Raw genomic sequence first — 26,843 nt, 5'->3', positions numbered from 1 at the left:
AGAATAAGAAATGTTAAAATTTAGCACACTTAAAAAGATTTAAAAACAAGGAATACATTTAAAATTTAATTATGAACATCTGTGTGCACTTAAACAGCAGTGTGAAACATAAATGTTTTGTCCACATTTTGTAAATGAATAGAACAAAGTAAAAAAAAAAACGGTTTAAGAGTGGTAGGCAAACTAATATGATGCTTCAACCTACACATAATCAAATAAATTCATCCATCCATTTTCTACCGCTTGTCCGTTTTGGGGTCACGGGTGGTGCTGGAGCCTATCTCAGCTTTGTTTATTTTGTTGACCATTAACCGAAGAAATAATAAACTAAACTGCATTCGGGCGGAAGGCGGTGTACACCCTGGCCAAGTCGCCACCTCATCACAGGGCCAACACAGATAGACAGACAACATTCACAGTTATTTTTTATTTTTTTTGAACATATAAAGTGTGTACATAATGTTGCTTATTGCTGTATGTACTTGACTGAAATGAAACAACTTAACTAAACTTTAAAAAAAAAAAAAACAACAACAACAATAATGTACAGCACGTAAGTGTGTGACTGAAGAAAGAATAAGAGATCATCATATAATGCATACGATACTAATATTTTGTCCCACCCGTATTGGACGGCTTCAAATTGTTTCTGCTGCCTATTGGAACCAGCTTCTTTGAGGTGCTATTTTTAGTACCACATTTTTGGTATCGAGGCAGCCAGGGTTCCAAACCTGCTGAAACAATACTTGATGGTTATCATCAGTGTAACTTTTGAAGATACACAGCTAAAAAGAACAAAAATAAACCCACATGCAAATGTTGATTTGCTTCAGCTCTGGACACTGCAGTATTTTACTACACAGTCCTCTCTTAAATACTGTAGGATTTGTCTTCTCATCTAGCTGACTTAATGAGGATTAAAAATACATGACAGCCTCTTTGTTTTCCTTTGTTGTTGTTTTCTTAGAAGTACTGTTGCTCTCATACAAAATGTAAACATGACCACTTTTGTTGTGCACAATCAAATGTATGTGCTGGCAGACAAACAACCATGAGACCAATGCATTCCACTAGTCAAAATAATCATGTTAAAATTAATTCTTAACTAATATTAAACTTAAGTTATTCCCTTTATTGTTGCAGCTCTTGCGCAGAAGTACCTAATGTTAAGTCATTTTTGACACGTGTGACCACAAAACTAGGCAACAAGAAACCTGAGAATAATGTGGTAGAGGACAATGTCTCCCTAAAGCTTTACCACTACTCGCATGCTGTGTGTGTGTCAAAAAACAGAGCAACACATTAGTCTCAGATACACTGACTTTCCGCTGCTCTGAAGCGCCTCACCCTCACAGAGAAATCAACGTAGTGACTTGTATCACTTTATTTTTTACCACAGACTCTAAACCCGTTCAAGCGCCTTTCACTCCCCTCCATCAGGAGTTGGATCATCTGTTTTTTATTAGCTCTTTGCTCTCACCCTTAAATCTCTCGCACATGTTCTCCAGAATCAGATTGATACAAGGGGATATCAGTTTTGCCAGTATAATTACCGCACGCCGTTGAGAAAAACAAAATAGATCTCTGTTAATGAGTTGGCTTTGAGACGCAAGCTGAGGCGCACTCAAGCCCATCAAAGCCGGAATAACTGAGATGTTTTGTATTACAGCGTCTTCTGTTAAAAATCGTTGTTGTTTTATGGCCCATTTATCGGAAAGCAGTCAGACGAAACTTGAACAAAATGTTTCTTCTCTCCCTAGCTGTGGATGTGAGATTGTGCCGCGTTAGCCAGCTTTACTTTGTTAGTAAACACTTTGTTGAGGCCGACTCCAAGGCAGTCTTGCTCCATCCTTAGCTTGGGGCTATCTTGTGTCTTCCACATTTCACGGGGTTCAAGATGTTATGCTCCTCTGCAATAAGCCCACAGCGTCTTTGGAACGAATCCTAATGGAAATCTTTTTTGCATTACCAAGTGATTAATCAATTAGGGCTTGTGATACACATGGGGTGGGAAACTTGACTTCTTGTTGCGGCTCCCCTCTGAGTATTTTTAAAAAGAGTTCTATGATTTCCGAATGTCGAATAATTTAAGAGCCGTGACCACATCAAACCCCTTCAGATTGAACTAGTGCAATGATTGTGAGGCAGGCCTCAGTCCAGCATCCGTGGTCTTTTGACCTCACAAATGTTCTTTTAGTGTAAATGGACAAAATTCCCATGTTCTGAAATCCTGTAGGTCTTCCCAGGAGAGTTAAAAGTCCCCATTGTATTAAATTAGAGCACGGGTCTCCAGAGTAAGGACCCCCAGACTGAGACTGATAAGTGGAGCAGAGAACCCCTACTTATATATCTTGTATAAAATTGTGTTTTAAATTAAACTGGTTCTAAACGTACCTTGTTATTGTGTAATACTATGATATTAAAATGATACAGTATAGCAGTTATCCTCAACAGGCGGACCACGGTCCATGTCCGGACCCAGCGACGTGTCCGTCCGGACCCAGCACGAATTATAGTAAAAAAAAAAAAAAAAAAAAATTTTATTATTATAATTATAATTATAATAAAAAAATATAATAATTGTATTTATCTGTGAGTTATCGCTAGCGCAAGTCAACGTTCTTTGTTGTTTTTAGTCAAATATCTCCACGTTTCGTTTACATTTCTCGTGTCTCACTCACTCCGTCTCTCTCTCTCTCTCTCTCTCTCTCTCTTTCTCTCTCTCTCAGAGAGAGAAAGAGAGAGAGACGGAGTGAGAGCGAGAGAACGCCACTCTGATTGGCTAATTCCAGGGTATGGGTTGTCATCTCTATCACAACGACGCGCTGATAGGCTGTTACCACCTGGGTCATACACATGTGCACAGTGCATATGGAACCTTTCGCTGCAGGCACACAGTTGTCTCGTATCGCTACTTCGCTAACTGTTCACTCGTCAGTCACTGAATGTGAATCAAATCACAATGGCATGCTCCAAGTTGGCTCAGGCTGGTAAAAGAAAGGTGGACAGGGAAAACCGACGTTTCAAGGAAGAATGGACAGAGCAATATGTTTTCATCCTACTTACTGCAAGTACCAGACCAATGTGTCTAATATGCAACAGTACTGTTGCTCTGGTGAAAAGTGAAAATCTGAAACGTCACTATCTGAAAGAGCACCGCGAATTTGAAGAGACATTTCCTCATGATTCAGAGCTAAGAAAAAAAGAAATCACGAGGCTGAAAAAGTCATATGAAACATCAAGCAAGATTTTTGTTAAATCTATGACACAACAACAAATAGCAACAGAGCAGTGACGTGCGGTGAGGTTGATGGCTGGTGAGGCACTGACTTCATCACAGCCAGATTTACAAACATATGAACCCTAAAGAGTATCTTATTCACCATTTGATTGGCAGCAGTTAACGGGTTATGTTTAAAAGCTCATACCAGCATTCTTCTCTGCTTGGCACTCAGCATCAAGGGTTGGAATTGGGGGTTAAATCACCAAAAATTATTCCCGGGCGCAGCGCCACTGCTGCCCACTGCTCCCCTCACCTCCCAGGGGGTGATCAAGGGATGGGTCAAATGCAGAAGACACATTTTTTCAAAGTTCTTATTTGTTTTTGTTTCAAAGAAAATATTTCATGTATTTTATTGGATATTTGTTTTATTTTTGTTAATTTTAAGAAAATGTTAAACTACCTACCTCCTGCTACTATATAAGCTTGACCGATAATAAACGGACCCAGCCTGTTTCAAAAAAACATTTGTGGACCTTCAAGATTTGTACTTGAGGACCCCTGCAGTATAGTGTCGCTAATCGCTAGCTGAAAACCGGTGCTTTAACTGACATTTGGCGCACTTATTGCTAGCTGACAAGCGATGCGCTAACCGCTAGCTGAAATTGGCCCACTCATTGCTATCTGACAACTGCCGCTTTAATTGCTAGCTAAAAACTGGGGCGTTAATCGCTAGCTGACAACTTGCACGTTAATCGCTCGCTAATTATTGGCGCACTCATTGCTAGCTGACAACTGATGCGCTAATCTCTAGCTACCAACTAGCATGCTAATTGGTAACTGAAAACTGTTGCGATAATTGCAAGCTGACAACTGGGACGCTATTCGCTACCTACCTAAACCTGCAAGGTACACTGAATAGGGTGGTCATGTCACTGCCATTTTTAAACTACATTACATTGTGTTGGAGCTATGTGTATTGAAATACATTTAAATTAGTGGAAAAATGTCATGGGCAATATATATATATAAATAGAAAACATATATGATGCTTCTAGCCTACATTTAACACACTTCCTTGTGGTCGAGATAATATGTTTTGGTGTAAATTTTTTGAGTCTGGATGCAAGATGGCTGTTTGTGGGGCGACAAACGCCCTACGTGCCCTCTCCAAAAATATCAAAATATTCCTTTTGAAAATGTACACTGTTTAAATGTATATCTTGAAGATGAACATCACTGCTATTATTTTTCTGGACACAGAAGTATTCATTCTATAGTATTTATTTTCCAGACATTGAGCAGGCGGGAATGCATGAAACGAAAAGGAACATATAGAAGTTCCACCGCCAGCAGTTTCAGCTGTGTAGGCTCAGCAAAGGCAGAGGAGGCTTTTTGAGACAGCATGTCCAAGAATGACCACATACTGTATGTATGTCCACCTCCCTGGGATGTCACTACGTAGGCAGTCTTAAAAAAATACTCAAAAAAATCGCAGGCAGAGATATCTAAAACTGTGTGGAAGCTCAGTGTCCAACATTGTAACATCATTTATAGGTCACAAAAAACACAACTCTTCTTGAGTCCCCTGTAATATTTGCTCTGTCTGTATACAAGTGTCCATGTAGGATATTCACATTTAAACCAATACGTTACCAATTCCCGGTACCTGGAAATCGATACCGGTGCTCAACGGTACCAATTTGTGGTACTTTCGTGTGTCAATAAATATTATTTGTCCATCCATCTATTTTCTGCCGCTTGTCCCTCTTGGGGTTGCGGGGGACAGGTGCCTATCTTAATTTGTATTGCAACATTTAAAAACGAGTTAATAATAACTGCTGTCTAGTTGTTATATCTTGGTTTATTATACCCTTTTCTGAGTCTCAATTACAGTTGCAAGTCCAAGACGTTAAATTGCAATTGTGTGTAGTTTATGGTGTATTGACGAGTCAGTTCAGTCTTTGCTGTCTAATAATAAATGATAAATGGGTTATACTTGTATAGCGCTTTTCTACCTTCAAGGTACTCAAAGCGCTTTGACAGTATTTCCACATTTACCCATTCACACACACATTCACACACTGATGGCGGGAGCTGCCATGCAAGGCGCTAACCAGCAGGAGCAAGGGGTGAAGTGTCGTGCCCAAGGACACAACGGACGTGACTAGGATGGTAGAAGGTGGGGATTGAACCCCAGTAACCAGCAACCCTCCGATTGCTGGCACGGCCACTCTACCAACTTCGCCACGCCGTCCCCAATATTTTGTTGCACCATAAAAAGTGTTAATAATGTAAGTATTGTACTTATTACACACCAGCTGTTTAATTGTAACATGCATCTTAGTTGTAGTTTTTAATAACAAATTTGAAGGTGTTGAAATCGCCATATAGAATAACTAATGCTAATCATTAGCATGTCTATAACAAAGCCAATAGAAATTAGCATCAAATTAGCACCCTTACTTTACTTACGTTGGAGCTTTTTTTAAAGTCAATTACTTATGTTAGCATTTAAAACGACCTAGAGGTAGTTTGGCTCTCAGTGTTGCTGGAGTAATTGCCAAGTGCGGAAGTGCTAAAAATCGGTTGAGTCGGCGTGACGTCATGCGCAACCCAGGTAGCGTAAAATGGCACTGTTGGATTTTACGTGAATTTGTGCCTGGTGCCAAAAACGTAACGGATTTGGTACCTATCCGTAGTACTAAGGATGTGCCAATCAATCATCCTCCGATCAGTATTGGCGAATTTTCTTGAAAAAGTACATGATTGCCTTTGCCGATTAATTCCAATTATTGCCTTTTTAATGTTGATCACAAACGCAGAGCCTCTCTGGCTGACACTGTATTTATTTTTAGTTCCTCAGCTGATAAGCTAGCATCTAAATATGCGTCTCCATACGAAGCGTAGAACCGCACCCCTAAGTTAATAATAATCACCTCCATTATGGCAAACAAGTAGCTATCAATATCAAGTATTAGGATGAGGCTAAACATGTTACACACTGGGAGCAAGCAGGAGCAGACATGTTAATAGCTAAGAAAAGTGCTAAGCTACCGGTAACCAAAAATACAGGGCTGCCAAGTTTCAGAAAAAGACAAGAGTGAGACTTTGGTTGCATGATGCGTTTAAAAGAAATTTGATCTTTTTTAACACTGATTTGGCCTGTTTTAACGTCGATTTATACCTTAAGACTGATGTCCTCACCTCCAACAGCTCTCCCTGCACTGTGACCCCCTAATGCTAGTCTTACAAACCCCGTTTCTATATGAGTTGGGAAATTGTGTTCGATGTAAATATAAACGGAATACAATGATTTGCAAATCCTTTTCAACCCATATTCAATTGAATGCACTACAAAGACAAGATATTTGATGTTCAAACTCATAAACTTTATTTTTTTTTTGCAAATAATAATTAACTTAGAATTTCATGGCTGCAACACGTGCCAAAGTAGTTGGAAAAGGGCATGTTCACCACTGTGTTACATCACCTTTTCTTTTAACAATACTCAATAAACGATTGGGAACTGAGGAAACTAATTGTTGAAGCTTTGAAAGTGGAATTCTTTCCCATTCTTGTTTTATGTAGAGCGTAAGTCGTTCAACAGTCCGGGGTCTCCGCTGTCGTATTTTACGCTTCATAATGCGCCACACATTTTCGATGGGAGACAAGTCTAGACTGCAGGCAGGCCAGGAAAGTACCAGCACTCTTTTTTACGAAGCCACGCTGTTGTAACACGTGCTGAATGTGGCTTGGCATTGTCTTGCTGAAATAAGCAGGGGCGTCCATGAAAAAGACGGCACTTAGGAGGCAGCATATGTTGTTCCAAAACCTGTATGTACCTTTCAGCATTAATGGCGCCTTCACAGATGTGTAAGTTACCCATGCCTTGGGCACTAATGCACCCCCATACCATCACAGATGCTGGCTTTTGAACTTTGCGTCGATAACAGTCTGGATGGTTCGCTTCCCCTTTGGTCCGGATGACACGATGTTGAATATTTCCAAAAACAATTTGAAATGTGGACTCGTCAGACCACAGAACACTTTTCCACTTTGCATGAGTCCATCTTAGATGATCTCGGGCCCAGAGAAGCCGGCGGCGTTTCTCGATGTTGTTGATAAATGGCTTTCGCTTTGCATAGTAGAGCTTTAACTTGCACTTACAGATGTAGCGATGAACTGTATTTAGTGACAGTGGTTTTCTGAGTGTTCCTGAGCCCATGTGGTGATATCCTTTAGAGATTGATGTCGGTTTTTGATACAGTGCCGTCTGAGGGATCGAAGGTCACGGTCATTCAATGTTGGTTTCCGGCCATGCCGCTTACGTGGAGTGATTTCTCCAGATTCTCTGAACCTTTTGATGATATTATGGACCGTAGATGTTGAAATCCCTAAATTTCTTGCAATTGCACTTTGAGAAACGTTGTTCTTAAACTGTTTGACTATTTGCTCACGCAGTTGTGGACAAAGGGGTGTACCTCGCCCCATCCTTTCTTGTGAAAGACTGAGCATTTTTTGGGAAGCTGTTTTTATACCCAATCATGGCATCCACCTGTTCCCAATTAGCCTGCACACCTGTGGGATGTTCCAAATAAGTGTTTGATGAGCATTCCTCAACTTTATCAGTATTTGTTGCTACCTTTTCCAACTTCTTTGTCACGTGTTGCTGGCATCAAATTCTAAAGTTAATGATTATTTGCAAAAAAAATAAATTGTATCAGTTTGAACATCAAATATGTTGTCTTTGTAGCATATTCAACTGAATATGGGTTGAAAATGATTTGCAAATCATTGTATTCCGTTTATATTTACATCTAACACAATTTCCCAACTCATATGGAAACGGGGTTTGTAAATACCCAGAAATTAGAAATTAAAATCATCTCCAGTGTTTTCTCTGCTGGCTCTTCTGTCTCATCCTCTGTACCTGTGTTATTCATTTACATCTCTCAATTCCACCCTCACTGTCTTCAATCTCTTCTGAGCCCTCTTCATCTTCCAGTGTTGCAAACTCCTCAGTAAGGAATGTAGCTATTGACTGTTATAAAAGTTTCTAGAAGTTCATAGGTGACATAATTGTCTCATTTGCTGAATTGATTATAATGGACGATGTAGGAGAGGAATAACGTGGTGAGAGACACATGAAAATGATTAAAAATAAATAAATAAGGAAATTATGATTAGAACTGTAATTTAATTTTCTTCTGTTGATTCTTAGTTTAAACTTTAGTTGTATTTTTTTTGCTTTAAATCGTTAAATGTTAGAGTATCAAATTTGATCCAAAAATTAAAGGCTTCTGATATTCATGAACTAACCAAATCTATTGACTGACCATAACATGAACGACAGGTTTATTTTTATTTGAAGCGTAACAGTGATGAAACGTTGTCATTATTTCACTCGGTAAACCAAGGCAGAAACAGCGTCAGCTTTGTACAGAGTGGGTGTGTGTCTCCTCTCTGCTAGGACTGGAATGGAGCTTTATTTTCATTGCACTTGAAAGTACAACGAAATGTGTTTTTAGTACAAGCTGTCCAAGAGGAGACATATAGTAGACAGGTGACCGACCGCCTGTGAGGAAAGGCTCAGCTGCCGCTTGTACGTTAAGGATCCGTTTTCATGTCTTCCAAACATCTAAAAAAGTCGCTAAATTTGTCACTAGTTGCTTTTTAGAAAGAAAGTAACTAAGAGGAGTTGGAAAGATTCTACATTTAGCGAGAAAGTCGCCAAGTTGACTACACTGCCCTGAGGTGTGTGTGAAAGATAAAGATGCCAAGACCTGCTTTCGGTTGCTTCTGATCGGTTTACATTGGTTCTTTCTGTCAATCAATCAGTACTTGAACCACGTAATGCCGCAAGGAAAAAAGTTTATTATTATAAAAAATATAGAGTAGTGAATGGGAAATTATAAGAGTGAGAAATGTCAATTGTGGCGTGTGGCATGAGAAAGGGTGAAATTGGGTGACTCTCACATTTACAGTGTGAGGCTTGGTAGCCCTGGAAATATCAGACGAAACACGTGTTTAGTAAAGTTAAAGTGTTGATGGAAGCGTGTTACGGCAGAAAGTAAGCATGTTATTAACAGTTAATGAACAAAGAGATGAATAGGAGTCTAAAGAGAGGATAATATAACAACAACTGTTGGTGTGTCAGCATTGTCACCGTCAGTACAGGACATGTAAAAAAGAAGACCTCAATGGTAATATCAGTTATATATACTAGAGTGATCAGATCTATCTTCATATTGAGGAGGAATGAAAATGTTTTCAATGAGTAATAGATAGTAGTTTTTGGTTTGGTTATTGTTTACTGTTGAAAAACATTACATTGAAAAACTGACCGTTAATACATGTGATTGGTATTGGGATCAGCCGATCTCACTTATGGATGATCGGTATCGAAACCGGCAGCATAATCCTTGATTGGAACATCCCTACTATGCAGGGTGCTTTTGTCAAAAAATAAATTCAAACATGACCTATTGCTTGTATTCCGTCACTTGACTTCTTCCCGCAAATAAAAAACCGTGGTGGTCAACCAAGCTAAGATGACTGTTGTGCAGCAAGCAGCGCACGATCTATCCAAGTATGCAAGGGGCCAAGACCTTCCTGCAAACAGCAGATACTAGCAAAAAATCCAACTATGCAATGGAATAGATCCCTATACTTTATCAAAAAAAGATTTGAGTTATATCAAGGATTATTTTTTGGTGGAGTTCCCAGACATATCAAACTATCTTGTGCTTCAGACATCATTCTACACAACAAAACAGATGAAAGCTTAGAAAAAAATGGAGGTATACATCTTCTTTGTACATGGCTCGGTCAAGGAAATTGGGATCAAGACTCTCCCGGAAGAAAAATGCGTCGTTTTTGCTCAGGGTAAGGTTGCATTTCATGATTTGACTTCGCGTCTACAGCCATGTTTGTTGCCTTGATGTTGCCCGTGCCGTTTACGAGTATGCATGTTTTTCCCCCGTCTTTATCAAAATATCACTATAGATTTCAACGTTGTGTTTGTGCTGAAAGCTTAATTTATGACTGTTGCCTTTGGTAAAAGCTTAACTCTTTTAGATTTTGCTCACATTTGCTTTCTTTTATTTAGACTCGCCGAGTTGGGGCTTTACAAAACACTCGTAACAAAAATGTGTTTTTAAGAAATGCAAATAAAATCAAAATCCTACTTGAATAGGAAATACTAAATGTTAAAAGTACAAACAAACCTTTAACGAAATGATCACTGCAAACTCGTGCATTCGTTGACTCTGAGTGGGTGCAACTTTTCTTGTTGTCTTTTGTAAAATTTTGCACTCCCCCACCCTTCTTGATTACCTCTCGAGGAATTCTCGAAGAAATGTTTATCCTTTTCGTGATTTGAACGGTTTGTACAGCCGAAAACAACGAAAGTGTAGGGCATTTTTTCTTCAGAAAAGTAAAATGTCGCCAAGTACCCATTAAAAACAGACGCTGGGTTGACCAACCACGCAAATTTAATTAGCCAAACGGAGCCGGACGTGACGTGAGAAATAGACTGCGTGAAATTGAGTTACTGGGCAGGATACGTGAAGATACAAAGATAAATCCATCAGCATCCCATGCTGACTCTCTAGCTGCAGTGAAACTGCCATATAGGGGTCACTGAGTGTTGAAGTGGTCAGAACAGGTGCTGCCGACTTTGGGATCCCCATAAAGAGTGCCGGAGCCAGGCGCCCTGGCCCCATGCTGCGGCCGCCACGCCAGGCACCACTCCTCCTGTCTGACCTCGACTCACAGCGGAGCCGACCTGCCTTCCACATGTGTAACGTTCAACACCTGGCCCGCCTCAATCATGATGAAAGCAAATTTTATTCCCCTCTCTTTGTAAAAAAAAAAAAAAAACGAAACAAAACAATACATGGTTTGATGAAGCGATGTAATGTTTGAATGGGAATTACATAATTGTTACGGTTTGTGAGAGCTAAAGCCTTTAATGGGTACCACATGAGGGGACTGTCACTCTGTATTTGAGCATAAAATGGAGACAAATTTCCAGACGCGTCTCATGTTAAGGAACTTTAAAAACATCCCTGCTGTCCCTGACATTTCGTTACCACGTTTTTTCTGAATGTCTTATAGCCTTGAGTAACGCATGCCCCCCTTATTTTTTTTTAGAGGTTGAGAGACATTTGTGCGGGTGCACTGGTATCGTATGCATCATATGATGATCTCTGGTGAATTGTATAAGAATGCCATTTTTTAGTGGCTATTTTGTATCTAAAGCATAATTGACCATATTGATCCAAATATAAGACAACCCCCACCCAACATATAGAGTATCCGTTTTTCAAGAGCTTATTTTAATATTTGTCACAATAAAAGTCATATTTTCACTGTCAGTGAAATAACACCTGTTAGATTGTATTAAAAAAAGATGTCATATTTCATAGCTGCATATTAATTGTTTGGATGACTCAGCTTCTTTGATCACCAAATTAAAATTAGCATTGCAACTCCTCCTTCATTTCACTTCCTCATTATACATTTCTTTTAATTGAAGAGTGTTTGCCAAGTGTTTGCTGTAAACATGCCCTGTTGTGAGGCATAGGGATGTGCCACTCGCAAAAAAATGCGGGAAGCAATTGCATACCTGAAAGGAAGAAAATATGAGAAGTGAATGTTTGCATGGGAAGGCTAGAGAGCCAATAACAACAATTTATTGTGCGAGGTAAGCAAGTATACCGTATTTTTCGGAGTATAAGTCGCGCCGGAGTATAAGTCGCACCTGCCGAAAATGCATAATAAAGAAGGAAAAAAACATATATTAGTCGCACTGGAGCCCGGCCAAACTATGAAAAAAACTGCGACTTATAGTCCGAAAAATACGGTACATACTGAAGGGAGGAGAAACAAATACATGGCCACAAGTAGGGAAAGGGAGACATCCTGCCACCTCTGGCTCCTTGCAAAATGTCTGTCTTCTCCGTCTCCACAAAGTCTGATATTGTTTTCACAAAGGGGGTTGGGTTTCCATGTCCCATCTGAGTCCAGTTTCCATGGTAAATGCTCCTCCGATGCCTTATTTCAATGAATATTGCCGCTCGCAAATACCTCACACCCTCATGTTAGGGCTCTTTTGTATGTCCCTTTATTTGTGGGTTACTTTAAAACTAACCATTTACAGTAACGGTAATACCTAATGCAAAATGACTGCATATGATGGTAAGATCAATATGCTCCTTTTATTAGGTGTTTGTTAATGCTCGCAAAATGTGTAGTTAGCGTTAGAAATATTCAAATCCTTCAATACACATGGGAAACGTGGTTAATCGCACTATCAGGAGCTAATTAATACACTTTGCCTGACAAAATGTTGCTTTAAAATTGCACGTTTTCTGCACGTGTCACTAATAATCCAAACTAAACTGATAAATATTGTAGTAAAAAGCAGCATTAGTTCAGTATTCAAGTTAATATGGTGATAATGAAATCAGGAAGCCATGACTCACCACAGCAAAACCTATGAAAAATATTCAAAAACGTAAAAGCACGGGTATGTATAGCGCAGTGATTATAGTCGGGTAACAGGCTAAGTGATAGGCCTATTTTGACTTTCTTTACGTCAAAACGAGCCATGAAGACCCATCTTGGCAAATGACTTGTCTGCCTACTCATCTGTCGCATTGGCAGGAGATTGCATTATTATGATTACAAACAATACACTAGAGGCAGACACCACAGTTGACTTAACACAAAAGTCATAATTTCTCTGTAATTGTTGGTCCAATGCTAATGAGGATTTTGTCAAAATGAGTGTAGTATTTTTATTTTTGGTCCTTGTGTTTTTTCTGATGTACATATCACTGGCGGGAGCGTGTTAGAGAGCCGCTGGTCACTAAACACTGCATGAATATAGCAGTGGAGTGCATCACAAACGGCCCAGAAATGCCCTAAAATGATTATTATATATACTGCTTTGACAAAATAGATTATTATTTTGATTTATTTTGTCAGAAAAACTAACTATTGATTGCATGCTTTTGGGCAGAGCCACACACGTCCATAATCTCTCTATATACAACTCTGGTTGAGACTAAATCAATACCACCTCTGCTGGTTGCAGCTAAGTAGTGCACTCATTTTTGCCTAATTACGAGTGAAGTTGGGATAGGTTTTAGCCCCCCGCGACCCCGAGTGGGACAAGTGGTAGTAAATAGATGGATTGAACCTAAAATAGTTTTACTTTTGAAGGAACTTTGTCATTTCACAAGCACAATGAAAATTCATTTTCATCACAAACCCCTTGGACCACTACATTTTTAAAGACATTTTAAAAATAAATGCATATGTGAAAGTTTAAAAGTATACTGTGCAAAATGGTCTATATATAAAAATAAGTAACATGAAAATTATATAACAATAAAATGAGCAATAAATATGTACAGTACACACCAATGGCACTAACAATTAATCATGAATTTGCGTGTTTTCATTTTCATTTCAATCAGCTGTGTGCATTTGTATTCATCAGTTGTCTTCTAATGTCTGATTTTTCTTTTCTAGAGAGACATGGTATCAAGATGGCAGACTGCTGCTGATCCTCATCACACTATGTGTCATCCTTCCTCTTGCAATATTGCCAAAAATTGGTATGCAAAGTAAACAAATCATCCTTAAAAGGCATATACTGTAGACGGGTCAGCAGATATGTCTCCTTTTAGGTTTTCTGGGCTACACTAGCAGCCTGGCCTTCTTCTTCATGCTGTACTTTGTCATTGTGGTAAGTTTGTTTGTATAATTTTTAGTATACATCCTCTGTCGTGTTGGTTTTACTTTGCTTGATACGTTGTCTCCTTCTCAGGTCGTGGTCAAGAAATGGTCAATCCCCTGCCCACTGCCACAAAATGTGACCAAAGTTCAAGGTGTATTTCAGGTAATAACAGTTTCCTTTTATCAGATGAGTGTGATCATGGCAGTCTTGGCTAGACAAACTTGATAAGGACCAGAGAGCATGGTGAATTGACTGCTACCTAATGGGGAGGAAGTTCAGGTGCCCCCCTTTTGTCCCCCTTACATTTCCTCAACCTGGAAGTGACCTCTGACCTCTTATTATACAAACGATACTATGACTCCAGACCTGGCATGGCTTAACTGAGAGGAATGTTTGCCTTTCAGCCCCAAAATGCTAAGCGGTGGAATTTGGATTTTTACCTCGCCCTTCTCCTTCCTAGTTGCTGCATGTCATCTCTTTTTTCAGGAATAACACGCTCCCTCTTCTCTCTCTGTTTATCCAGGTATCAAATTTCTCCAACTCAGATTGCACACCCAAACTCTTTGTGATCTCCAGTCGCGTATGTACATGAAACAACCCTTCCCCGCTGCACAAACACGCACCACACGCACGCACGCACACACAGACACACACACACACACACACATGAAAAACAAAGCGAGGTGGCTGAGAAGTTGTAAAAAGTGAGTCTGATGCAGTTTGTAGGCACTGATGACAAGTCACCCTTTCATTTTTGAAGGAGAGACTGTGTGTTACTGTAGCTGACACTCACAAAGCTCATAAAGTGCATGTTTTCAGCTGTGAAAATAACCTTTTTAAAACCCAGCCATTATGAGACACATGTATTTATTTTTATAAACAAATACATTTCCACTTGATATTATTAGCCTACATTATTGTATCAACACACACCTTACCTCCATCTACTGGCCCCCTCATACAGTATATGTGTAAGAATGTGAGCTGATAATGTGCTAAAAGCAACACTACTGTGTGTTTCAGAGCGCCTATGCCATTCCCACCATGGCCTTCTCCTTCCTGTGCCACACAGCCATCCTACCAATCTACTGCGAACTGGACCGGTCAGTTACGTACCTCTGATATTTCACTGATTAAGGCTATCCACATAGCAACATAGAGATTTTTTTAACGGATACAAATACATACATTCATTGCCTTTGGTCCACACAAAAAGTTTTAAATAATATTGTCGGACTGCAAGGTCACACATTGTTTCCATTTTTAGTCATTGTACATTCATGTAGACAGGAAAGGGATTTTTAATTTGTTTGTTTGATGTAACGTAGTGTACCATTGTCCATCCATCCATCCATTTCCTACCGCTTATTCCCTTCGGGGTCGCGAAGGGCGCTGGAGCCTATCTCAGCTACAATCGGGCGGAAGGCGGGGTACACCCTGGACAAGTCGCAATTGTCTCCTTACAATTTTCTGATTAAATTAATTAAATATTTAATTCAAACTCAAAGTGCACACAACATAACACACAAATATAAAATAAGTACAGAGAAAGAAAAAAATAAATAACATTGAACCAGCCAAACGGCTTTCTTACTTTAAAAAGTATCAGAATTATATGGAAAATTAACAAAATACCTTTATTGCATTTGCAATTAGAAGTACAGTGCAATGGTTTGAGTGGTTTATGGTCTGAGTTTATTTCAAACATGCATACAATTACAAATATAATACATTACAATTTCCAGTTGCTCTTTTCAACAGAGTTTATTTAATCCTACCGTTTTTATTTCATAGTAATTGCTAGGACTTTGTTCACTTCCTGTTGTCAATTAGTTCACAATATACCCCATAAATAATACAATTCTGAAAAAAAAAAAAAAAAAAAAGAATAATAAATAGTGAAGTAAGTTGTATTTCATATAGTGAGATGAATGAGATTATCAGTATTTTCAAAATGATTCTACTTCTTTGTACTTTGAACTGTTTCTTAAAGGGGAACTGCACTTTTTCATGATAAAAGACATCACGACAGATGTATATATTTTTTTGCATTCTAACATGTAAATAAAAGTCTGCTTACAGCAAAGCCAATGGGAGGTCCTCTATTCCACCCATAAAACCCAATAAATACCCAAAAGCGCAAACAATACTCCATTTACATTTTGTGACTTGAATATTTACCAAGTATTAGTGATATTGTTATGTAAAAGCTCAAAGACAAACTGTTTATAGCGGTGGCGTGTTTACAAGCTTGTGTGCCAATGTTGACATAATCAACAGATGAGCCGCTTCCACGTTTCCTTGGTTATCAATTTTTATTCTAGATCATAAATCATGCCTCTCACCTGGATAGTAGAAGGGCAAGGATGTATTCTGACAAATTTTGACGGACAATTTAAGCCCTAGAATGGCAAGAACAACACGAAAAGACAATTGATTCCACCTCCCTTTTCTTCACGAGGATTATGAGTCATTCTTCATCTACATGGGAATATATGAACATCCTAATGACAGCAGACCTTGTACAGTAGGTGATGTTTTATAATGTTTGTTGGCTCTCATAAAGTCTGCAGTGAGTAATACTCAGTGATGTTGTTGGGAAAAAAATTAACGTTGGGTTGCATTTTTGAAATGAATGCAAAATGAAACTGGTAGCATAAATCCTTAATTAAAATTAGCAAAATATGTAAATATGAAATGTTTTTATAAATGTGCCTGTTACTACACTACATATATACTTACATCATGTAGATAAAACCTTAATGGAGGTGTTTGGATGGTTTATGAGGGCTTTATAAGCAGAATAGAGTGGATCCCTTAGGCTCCATTGTAAGCAGACTTTTGATCCCATTTTTTACTATTTAGAATGCATTTAAAAAAATAAAAAATACATCTGTCCTCATGTCTTTCATAACGATTGTGAACGATAGGCAACATTTTCCAAAAAGTGCAGTTTCCCTTTAATGGTACTGAGTTCTCTTCAATAATCTTTTTAACGTGCCCATATAAATTCCATTACAATCAATTGAGATCTTGGATTTGCAATTATTCACAATTGTAACTAACAATGGAATTATTAATTTTTATTCCATTTTATTTTATTTCATTTTGTATAGAAGAACACAAAACATGTTGATCTACACAATTCAAAGAACAGAAATAGCATCTCCAATACAGTGTTGTCATTTGTAAAAATAAAAGGTAATATTAAAAGTTTGTTTTTTTAAATGTACCATGGGGGACGCTAGGACCCAGGTCACCCGGTGGGAAACCAAGCAATAGCAGACACCCAGTACATCTTGCAGGACTTTAGAAGTTTTTGTTTGTTCTCAGAGCGTATCCTCGTCCCATGTACAGTACTCGGTGGCTGCTATTGCTATTTCCCACCTGGTGACCTGGGTCCTAGCGTCCCCCATGTTACAAAAAGAAACATTTTGTGTTTCTAAAAAGGAGCAGGAAGATGCAACACTTATGATTTCCTGCCCCATCACTCCGATATGATAATCTTATTCATGATCAAAAATGCAATACATAATCACCTGCTGTATCACAGTATTCAATATATTATTACAAGATATATAATGACTGGTAAATCCACATATACCGTATTTTCCGCACCATAAGCCACCCTGGGTTAAAAGCCGCGCCTTCAATGAACGGCATATTTCAAAACTTTGTCCACCTATAAGCCGCCCCGTGTTATAAGCCGCATCTAACTGTGCTAAAGGAATGTCAAAAAAACAGTCGGATAGGTCAGTCAAACTTTAATAATATATTAAAAACCAGCGTGATGTGGGCGCGCATGGAGTCGTATATCAACATGGACGGAGCTGCGTGAAAAAAGCCACCCGGCCTCTTCGCGTAAACTTACCTTAACCACTCGCTCATCTTTTCTTCATCCATCCATCCCTTCGAGTTAGCTTTTATGATGACGCCGGCTGGAAAGGTCTCTTTTGGCAAGGTCTTCCTTTTGAATATCACCATGGGTGGAAGTTTCTGGCCATTAGTATGGCAAGCTAGAACCACAGTGAAGGATGACTTCTCATTCCCTGTGGTGCGAATATTCACCGTACGTGCTCCCGTTGTATCCACAGTGCGGTTCACAGGAATATCAAAAGTCAGTGGAACCTCGTCCATGTTGATAATGTTCTCTGGCCGGATCTTTTTTTCAGCTATCTTGTTTTTACAATATGCACGGAAAGTAGCCAGCTTTTCTTGAAAGTCTTTAGGCAGTTGCTGTGAAATAGTAGTCCGTGTGCGGATGGAGAGATTGCGTCTTTTCATGAACCGTAAACCTGTCGCTTAGTAGGAGCCATTTTGTGGTCTTTACAGATGTAAACACACAAAGGAAATGAAACGTAATATCCGCGCGCTTCTTCTTCTTCTACCGGGGCGGGTGGTTGCTTACAGTAGAAGAAGAAGCGCTTCCTGTTCTATGGGGGCGGGTGCTTACCTTGGCGGTTGCTTGCGTAGAAGAAGAAGCACTTCCTCTTCTACGGGGAAAAAAGATGGCGGCTGTTTACCGTAGTTGCGAGACCGAAACTTTATGAAAATGAATCTTAATATTAATCCATACATAAAGCGCACCGGGTTATAAGCCGCACTGTCAGCTTTTGAGTAAATTTGTGGTTTTTAGGTGCGGCTAATAGTGCGGAAAATACGGTACTCACAATAATAAACCCACCCATCCATTCATCCATCTTCCTCCGCTTATTCTCGGGGGCAGCAGCCTAAGCAAAGAAGCCACAACTTCCTTCACCCCAGCTACTTCGTCCAGCTTATCCCGATCTCGAGGTGTTCCCAGGCCTTCTGTGAGACATAGTCTCTCCACCGTGTCCTGGTTATTCCCCGTAGTCTCCTATCGGTCGGACGCGCCCTAAACACCTCCCCAGGGAGGCGTTAGGGGGGCATTCTAACCAGATGCCCGAACCACATCATCTGGCTCCTCTCAATGTGGTGGAGCAGCAGCTTTACTCTGAACTCCTCCCGAATGACAGAGCTTCTCACCCTGTCTCTAAGGCAGAGCCCCAGTACCCGACACAGGAAACTAATTTCCGGCGCTTTTACTCGTGATCTTGTCCTTTTGGTCATAACCCAAAGCTCATGACCAACGGTTAGTATAGGGACGTAGATCGACCAACAAACTGAGAGCTTTGCCTTACGGCTTAGCTCCTTCTTCACCATGATGGACCAATACAGGGTCTGCATCACTGCAGATGCTGCACCGATCCGCCTGTCGATCTCACAATCATCACTCGTGAACAAGACCCCGAGGTACTTGAACTCCTCCACTTGGGGCAATATCTCCTCCCCAACCCGGAGATGGCACGCCACCCTTTTCCGGGCGAGACCCATGGACTCGGATTTGGAAGTGCTCATTTTCATCCCAGTCGCTTCACACTCTGCTGCAAACCGATCCAGTGAGAGCTGAAGATCCTGGCCAGATGAAGCCATCAGGACCACATCATCCGCAAAAAGCAGAGACCTAATCCTGCAGCTACCAAACTGGATACCCTCAACGCCCTGACTGTGCCTACAAATTCTGTCCATAAATGTTGTCATCATCGGAGCCGACTCACAACCAGGTGGTGATCGGTTGAAAGCTCCACCCCTCTCTCCACCCCAAAACATGAGACCGCAAATCCGATGGTACAACCACAAAGGGAATCACCTGAGGAAGCACTCTCCAGTACTCCCTCTTGGGACTCCAAAAAGGGCGGGTTCTCTGAACTGTTGTTTGGTGCGTATGCAACGCCAGAGTGGAAGAGAGTCCAGCCCCTCTCGAGAAAAATTGGTTCCAGAGCCCTTGCTGTGCGTCGAAGTGAGACCGACTAGATCCAGCCGTAACTTCTCTACCTCGCACACCAGCTCAGGCTCCTTCCTCCCAGCGAGGTGATGTTCCACGTCCCAAGAGCTAGCTTCTGCAGCCGGGGGTTGGACTGCCAAAGTTCCTGCCTTTGGCTGCCACCCAGCTCACATAGCACCTGATTTCTTTGGCCCCTCCTATGAGTGGTTAGCCTATTGGAGGGGGGACCCTCATTTCCCCTTTGGGGTGTGCCCGGCCGGGCCCCATGGGGTAAGGCCCGGCCTCCAGGAGCTCGTCATCGAGCCCCACCTGCAGGCCTGGCTCCAGAGGGGAGCCCCGGTGACCCGCGTCCAGGCGAGGGAAACCTTGATCCTTGCTTTTGTCTCTTCATAGAAGTCTTTGAGCTGCTCTTTGTCTGGTCCCTCACCTTAGGACCTGTTTGTCATTGGAGATGCTACCAGGGGCATAGAAGCCCCGGATAACATACGTCCTGTAGGATCATTGGGACACGCTAACTCCTCCACCGTGATAAGGTAGCAGCTCAGGGAGGAATAAACCCACTCATTTCATAAAATGTAATGTGCATTAATATATTACACCTTTTGAATATATTATGTTTCTTCCTCTTTGTTGTACCTATCAAAAACACTTTTTTAATTAGGTTAGCACCACTGGTAAAATGAATAGCATGCTAATAGAATCAATTCAATTATACATTTCAAAAGCATCATCATGCATTATGGTGTATCTTTCAGACCAACTAAAACAAAGATGCAGAATGTGACCAACGTCAGCATCAGCCTCAGCTTCCTACTCTACCTCATTTCTGCCCTCTTTGGCTACCTCACATTTTATGGTAGGTTGTGCCGCAGAGAAAGTAAAGTTTTGCACCAGGCCAGCTGCTTACTTCAAACAATACTACTGTATACTTTTCTTGCCTGCTTCATAGCTCACGTGGACTCTGAGCTATTGCTTGGCTACGACGCATACATGCCACGCGACATCATGGTGATGACTGTTAGGCTCGCCATCCTCATCGCTGTGTTGTTGACCGTACCTCTAATTCACTTCCCGGTAAGTAGCAACCAGGTTATATGCAAATTATTCTTATTTTTGTGATGTGTATATTTGATCTTGGCCTTACGATGAAGTGGCGACATGTCCAGGGTGTACCCTGCCTTCCGCTTGAATGCAGCTGAGGTAGGCTCCAGCACCCCCCGCAAAACACGAAAGGCACAAGCGGTAGAAAATGGATGGATGGGTATTTGATCTCTTTTCAACTGTTTGCCAAAACATAGTGATTCATGTCAAATTACTATAATCAATACTTCAACTTTCGCAGCATATATACACATTAACCACCCACAACATTAGGTATATCTGTCACCTACAAGTTGTATCATCTATATGGGACCTGTTTGAGACAGTCAAGATATTACCAGCAGCTAATATTTAACACTGTAAAAGTTTAATCATAAACATTGTGACACAAAAAGGACACAGGCTTTTAATTTTTTTTTTTAAAGAAAAAAATGCCTGCTGTGCGTTTGTGTCCTGCCAGATTTAGTATTTTGTAGAAATACAGAATTTGTATTTATCCTGTATAATCTCTTGCATTAAGAGGAGTAACACTATGTTTAGATACCAGTTGCACACATTATTAACACAAAAAGGGGATTGTTAAGATCATACTTTGATTGTCAAAGACGTTTGGAAATGTAAAATGTGATATTTTTTGTACCTGAATAAATGCTTCTGATATTCTGTACATTACATGTTGTAGAAGTTAAATGTATTCATATCTTTGCCCGACAATGTATTAGTATTCCTGCTTTAGGCACACTTGCACTCAGAGGAGGAGCTACACCATGTTTAGATACCAGTTTCACAAAATGTGAATCGTTACGATCATGCTTTGATTGTCAAAGACGTTTGGTTATGTAAAATTTGATATTTGTACCTAAATAAATGCTTCTGATATTCTGTACATTACATGTTGTATGGTAATGGTAGTCATATCTATTCATGACAATGTCTTAACCTTCTTTATATATTAATTAAATGTAATACTCAACCTGCTAAACATTCTGTAATTGAGGACTCGACCAGAATATGTTATAAAAGAATGTACACAATAATACAGCCAGCCAGTTAATCAATGCACCTGAACTGTTATCTAAGCAAGGAAGTGAAGTGTCCACCCACCTCTGAACGACACGCGCAGCAGGCATTTTCTGCAGTAATGTCGTCTCACGGCGAAAAGTAGTCTATTCTTGTCAAGAAAGAAACTTGCCTTGGCTTTAAACCTGGTATTTCCATAATGTACCCTTTTCTTTGTCCATTTCTGCTCGCTAATTCCCAGCTTGTGGCTCAAGTGAACAGCCCGAGGGTCAAAAAGGATGCATATGTGTTAATCTCTCATTAAAACAATTAGTGTCGTTACAGGAACTTACAGTTAACGCGTTATCGCGTTAACTTTGACAGCCCTAATTTTAAACATTAATTTATGTTCCAACACATTTACCCTCGCACGTTAAGAGCATTTGTGAACTGTTGAGAGCGATCCATAGCAATGATTTTTGTTGGTAAACGACAGACTATAAGATATTATCGTCACACATCAACATCTTTAAAATATGAAACTAGGTCAGCATTGCAAATGCTAGGTCAGCATTGCAAATGCTAGGTCAGCATTGCAAATGAGAATCTGTTTATAATTGCTTCACGCTGGATAAATATACAAATACATGTAAACTAGGAAGTGCAGACGGCAATGTGTTGTTAAATGTTTATATACTATAATACCCAGAGGGCTTAGGAACTGGACATAGAGCTAAGCTATGCAGGCTACAATTGTTTCATTTGAGCAATGAAGAGTTGATATGTTGTTACATGTAGTGGTTCCTGCTTCGTCTACGCAAGAAGCAAACTTGGGTTTTGATTAGACAGTTGACCTGTGCGCTTGAGCGCTCCTCATTGCCTTTGTCGAAAATGATGCCGTTTGCCAAGTAATATTATTATTGAACCCTGAACCTTCATGATACATTAACAAGGTCATTCAAAATTGGAGCATCCCTGTTGGGATACATTGTGGTTGTCAAAGAACATTCTAGTTAGTTTTCTAAAGGCAATTTTTGATACAGCTTGTGTTGGATCGGAATACATTTTAGGTCTTGCTTGTCATCGTAATGTGTGTGGGTTTTAATGTGTGTTTCAGGCTCGCAAAGCCATCATCTTGCTCCTCCGTGGAAATCATCCATTTTCCTGGCTGATCCACATCACAACAACTTTGGTCATCTTGGGCACAGTCCTGATGCTGGCCATCTTTGTGCCTGATATCAGAAATGTTTTTGGAGTAGTGGGTAAGTGTTTTTTTTTTTGTTTGTTTGTTTGTTTTTGCATTCTTAATGGAAACAATTGTTTAGGTGCTTCATATTTTGGTCCTGTATTATACAGTGTTAATTTTGACAGCAGTTTTTAATTTAGATTTAGTCCGTCTACTCTGATCATATTTTGGTTGTCATGGAAGCTAAACTGAGACAACGAGTTTATGGCAGCAGGAAGATCCAGATATGGAATAGGGAAAGACTGAAAAGGGAGTCCTGTTTCAAGTTTGCGGAAGATGTGAACAGTTATTTGGAAGTGGAGACTGAGTATACGGGAAATAACACTGTTTAAAGCAGGTTTTGGAGTAACATATGTCGCCATCCAAGCAACGTTATCTGCTTATTTCAGCAAGACAATGCCAAGCCACGTGTTACAACAGCGTGGCTTCATAGTAAAAGAGTGCGGGTACTAGACTGGCCTGCCTGTAGTCCAGACCTGTCTCCCATTGAAAATGTGTGGCGCAATATGAAGCCTAAAATACGACGACAAAGACTGTTGAACAACTTAAGCTTTACATCAAGCAAGAATGGAAAATAATTCCACCTGAAAAGCTTCAAAAATTGGTCTCCTCAGTTCCCAAACGTTTACTGAGTGTTGTTAAAAGGAAAGGCCATGTAACACAGTGGTAAAAATGCCCCTGTGCCTACTTTTTTGCAATGTGTTGCTGCCATTAAATTCTAAGGTAATGATTAGTTGCAAAAAAAAGTTTTGTTTCACAGTTCGAACATTAAATATCTTGTCTTTACAGTCTATTCAATTGAATATAAGTAGAAAAGGATTTGCAAATCATTGTATTCTGTTTTTATTTAAGAATTACACAACATGCCAACTTCACTGGTTTTGGGTTTTGTATATTTATGTACAGTATATGTATATTTATGTGTATATATACGCGTGTGCGTGTGTGTGTATAAATCTTGTTTAGGCTCTATTTATGTGTGTATATATTGTTACTTGCAGTTGGCTGTCGGCCCCCGGCAAAACTTTTTTACCCCAATGCGGCCACGGAGTCAAACAGTTTGGACACCCCTGTAAATGTAAATGTAAATGTAAATGTATGATTCTAAGTCAACGTGCATTTGTTTTTTTGATTAGTTATTGTCTTATTTTCGTCAGAATAAAGTAGGTTGTTGACGATAACTAAGACGAAAATTATTAGTCAACGAAATTAACACTGGTGTCATATTTATTGTACAAAATATAGCCCTCAGATATACAGTGGAACCTCCAAAGTCGACAATTTGTTGTTTACTAAAGTTTTTAGTTTCTATCCACGCATGCATGCATGAGGTTTTTTTAGATCTTTTGAGACTTCTTCCACACACATCTGCACTTTTGCGTTTTTTGTGATGCCCGCACAGATGAGTACCGGGAATCACAAAAAAAAAGTAATAATAATAGAACTGGCTGCTTAGTACAATACAGTATGGGTAATTTATTAATTTAAGCAGTATTATTATCGATCACTTTCCTAGTGTCATGCAATAGTATTTATCTATTTATATTCATTTTTGCGTTATAACACCATCCATCCATCCATTTTCTACCGCTTGTCCCTTTTGGGGTTGTGGGGGGGGGCTGGAGCCTATCTCAGCTGCATTCGGGCGGAAGGCGGTGTACACCCTGGACAAGTCGCCACCTCATCACAGGACCAACACAGATAGACAGACAACATTCACACACTAGGGCCAATTTAGTGTTGCCAATCAACCTATCCCCAGGTGCATGTCTTTGGAGGTGGGAGGAAGCCGGAGTACCCGGAGGGAACCCACGCAGTCACGGGGAGAACATGCAAACTCTACACAGAAAGATCCCGAGCCCGGGATTGAACTCAGGACTACTCAGGACCTTCGTATTGTGAGGCACATGCACTAACCCCTGTGCCATATAACACCAGTGGTTCTTAATTATTTCCTGCCATGCATAATTACTTTTAGCACTGCTGCCACCTTGATAAAGGCAATACATTTTAAAATCTTTCCTGTCCTCTTTTTCTGCCAGGATCAACGACATCCAGCTGCCTCCTGTTTGTTTTTCCTGGCATCATTTACCTCAAGATTAGCTGCCAGCCTCTCCGATCTTTTGACTCCATCGGGGTAACTTGTCTCATACTTAAAAAACATCACTAACATAACTACGTTTTAATGCAGTAATGTGTTTGTAGGCGATGGCTCTGGTGGTCTTCGGTGTGATTATGGGCGTCATCAGCTTCTCGATCATTGTCTTCACGTGGATACAAAGCTTTTAGCCTTCATTCACACATCACTAAGCTTAAGGGTGAACAGAGAGGTTGCTACCAAATAACTTGGATGAAATAAAGGGACAGGTGCTAATCAAGTGTACCTCTGAAGACACCTTATTTATTGTGCGCCAAACAAAACAACATTGTTTCCTGCAGACACTCTAAGAGATGGGCACAATATTCGATTTGCGTGATCATTATTTTAAGGGTTTACATTTTAACTTTCCACAATTGCAACTCTTCCAGCAAATCACAAGAGTATTACCAAAAATATTTGAAATAGTCGGAACTGCAAAGTAATTTACAGCCTAATCAAATTGCATTTTTGCACATAGGCATGTTTGATTTTACAATTTAAGTTGACTCGCTGAAAGCTGCAGCTATATGTCACCGGCTCAAAAAATGCAAGAACATTATTGGCTAGCATATGTTACCGACAGGTTTAACAAATCAATGTCTATATTTGACATAATTTGAAGCAAAACATATGAAAATTGCCATTCGGACAGTATTTTATTTAATTTAAAAAAAAATTCTCCACTCGGGCTGATGTAACAGTTGGTTGGGAGGCGCATAATAAATGAAAATAACATAACATAACATATAAGATGGCGGTTGCTCGGGCTCTCGATCATTCCTGTCTCTTGCAAACGTGCATGCCTATTTCACAAGCACACATGCCAAATCACAGAAAACTAAATTATTTAAAAACAGATGCTCAGGTTACTATTATGCTGCTGTACGTTTGAGTGGAATTCTTTTGTAACATAACATAGGCTATATTGCTGTGTGCGTCTGTATTAGAGGGGCATAGCTTACATGGTGGAACCTGTCCCGGTGGCATGGGCGAGCTTGGCCAGAGTCAGACATGCCACTGTGGGCTGGAAGCTGTTTATTTTATTTGGTTTTTGCTTTTTACATCAGAGCAGGTAAAAATAAGACAATAACTAATCAAAACAAAGGCAGGTTGACTAAGACGATTACACAATTAACTGACATGGTTAACGAATAAAAAAAGACAAAAATGTTGACAAAGTAATTTTGTCTTGTCGATGAGTGGGATGAGTTCGGAATATATCCAATCTCAGCTCTTTAACAGCGTACATATATAAGCGAAGTGGGGGTTAGTTACAAAGGAGAACCAATCAGATAATTTTCCTTGTGAGATGAAGAAGTTTGATTTCTTATTGCTGAAACAAAAATGTTTGTATCTTGGACATTGTACAAACCCCGTTTCCATATGAGTTGGGAAATTGTGTTAGATGTAAATATAAACGGAATACAATGATTTGCAAATCCTTTTCAACCCATATTCAATTGAATGCACTACAAAGACAACATATTTGATGTTCAAACTCATAAACTTTATTTATTTTTTGCAAATAAAAATTAACTTAGAATTTCATGGCTGCAACACGTGCCAAAGTTTTTGGGA

At 39.9% G+C, this 26,843-nt stretch overlaps 1 protein-coding gene across 4 annotated transcripts in view; it reads left to right on the top strand.

Moving 5' to 3' along the window:
* Positions 1 to 25,940, top strand: part of slc38a6 (solute carrier family 38 member 6) — a 38,840-nt gene extending 12,900 nt beyond the window's left edge. For 2 of the 4 annotated variants that reach the window (XM_061968863.2, XM_061968860.2), the window contains exons 7-16: positions 13,766 to 13,851; positions 13,924 to 13,982; positions 14,064 to 14,135; positions 14,497 to 14,553; positions 14,997 to 15,076; positions 20,535 to 20,635; positions 20,729 to 20,853; positions 22,997 to 23,141; positions 25,168 to 25,262; positions 25,331 to 25,938. In XM_061968863.2, coding sequence (XP_061824847.1) covers positions 13,766 to 13,851; positions 13,924 to 13,982; positions 14,064 to 14,135; positions 14,497 to 14,553; positions 14,997 to 15,076; positions 20,535 to 20,635; positions 20,729 to 20,853; positions 22,997 to 23,141; positions 25,168 to 25,262; positions 25,331 to 25,414 — 904 coding nt within the window. In that variant the 3' untranslated portion in view covers positions 25,415 to 25,938. Of the gene's footprint in view, positions 1 to 13,765; positions 13,852 to 13,923; positions 13,983 to 14,063; positions 14,136 to 14,496; positions 14,554 to 14,996; positions 15,077 to 20,534; positions 20,636 to 20,728; positions 20,854 to 22,996; positions 23,142 to 25,167; positions 25,263 to 25,330 lie in introns of all 4 variants that reach the window. The other 2 variants (XM_061968861.2, XM_061968862.2) reach the window with 2 other exon arrangements.
* Positions 25,941 to 26,843: the final 903 nt, after the last annotated feature.

This window comes from Nerophis lumbriciformis, linkage group LG08, assembly GCF_033978685.3.
Source record: "Nerophis lumbriciformis linkage group LG08, RoL_Nlum_v2.1, whole genome shotgun sequence".
In the NCBI taxonomy this organism is placed as follows: domain Eukaryota; kingdom Metazoa; phylum Chordata; class Actinopteri; order Syngnathiformes; family Syngnathidae; genus Nerophis; species Nerophis lumbriciformis.
The sequence above is the reverse complement of the archived record's forward strand: the minus strand, read 5'-3'. Positions and strand labels throughout refer to the sequence as shown.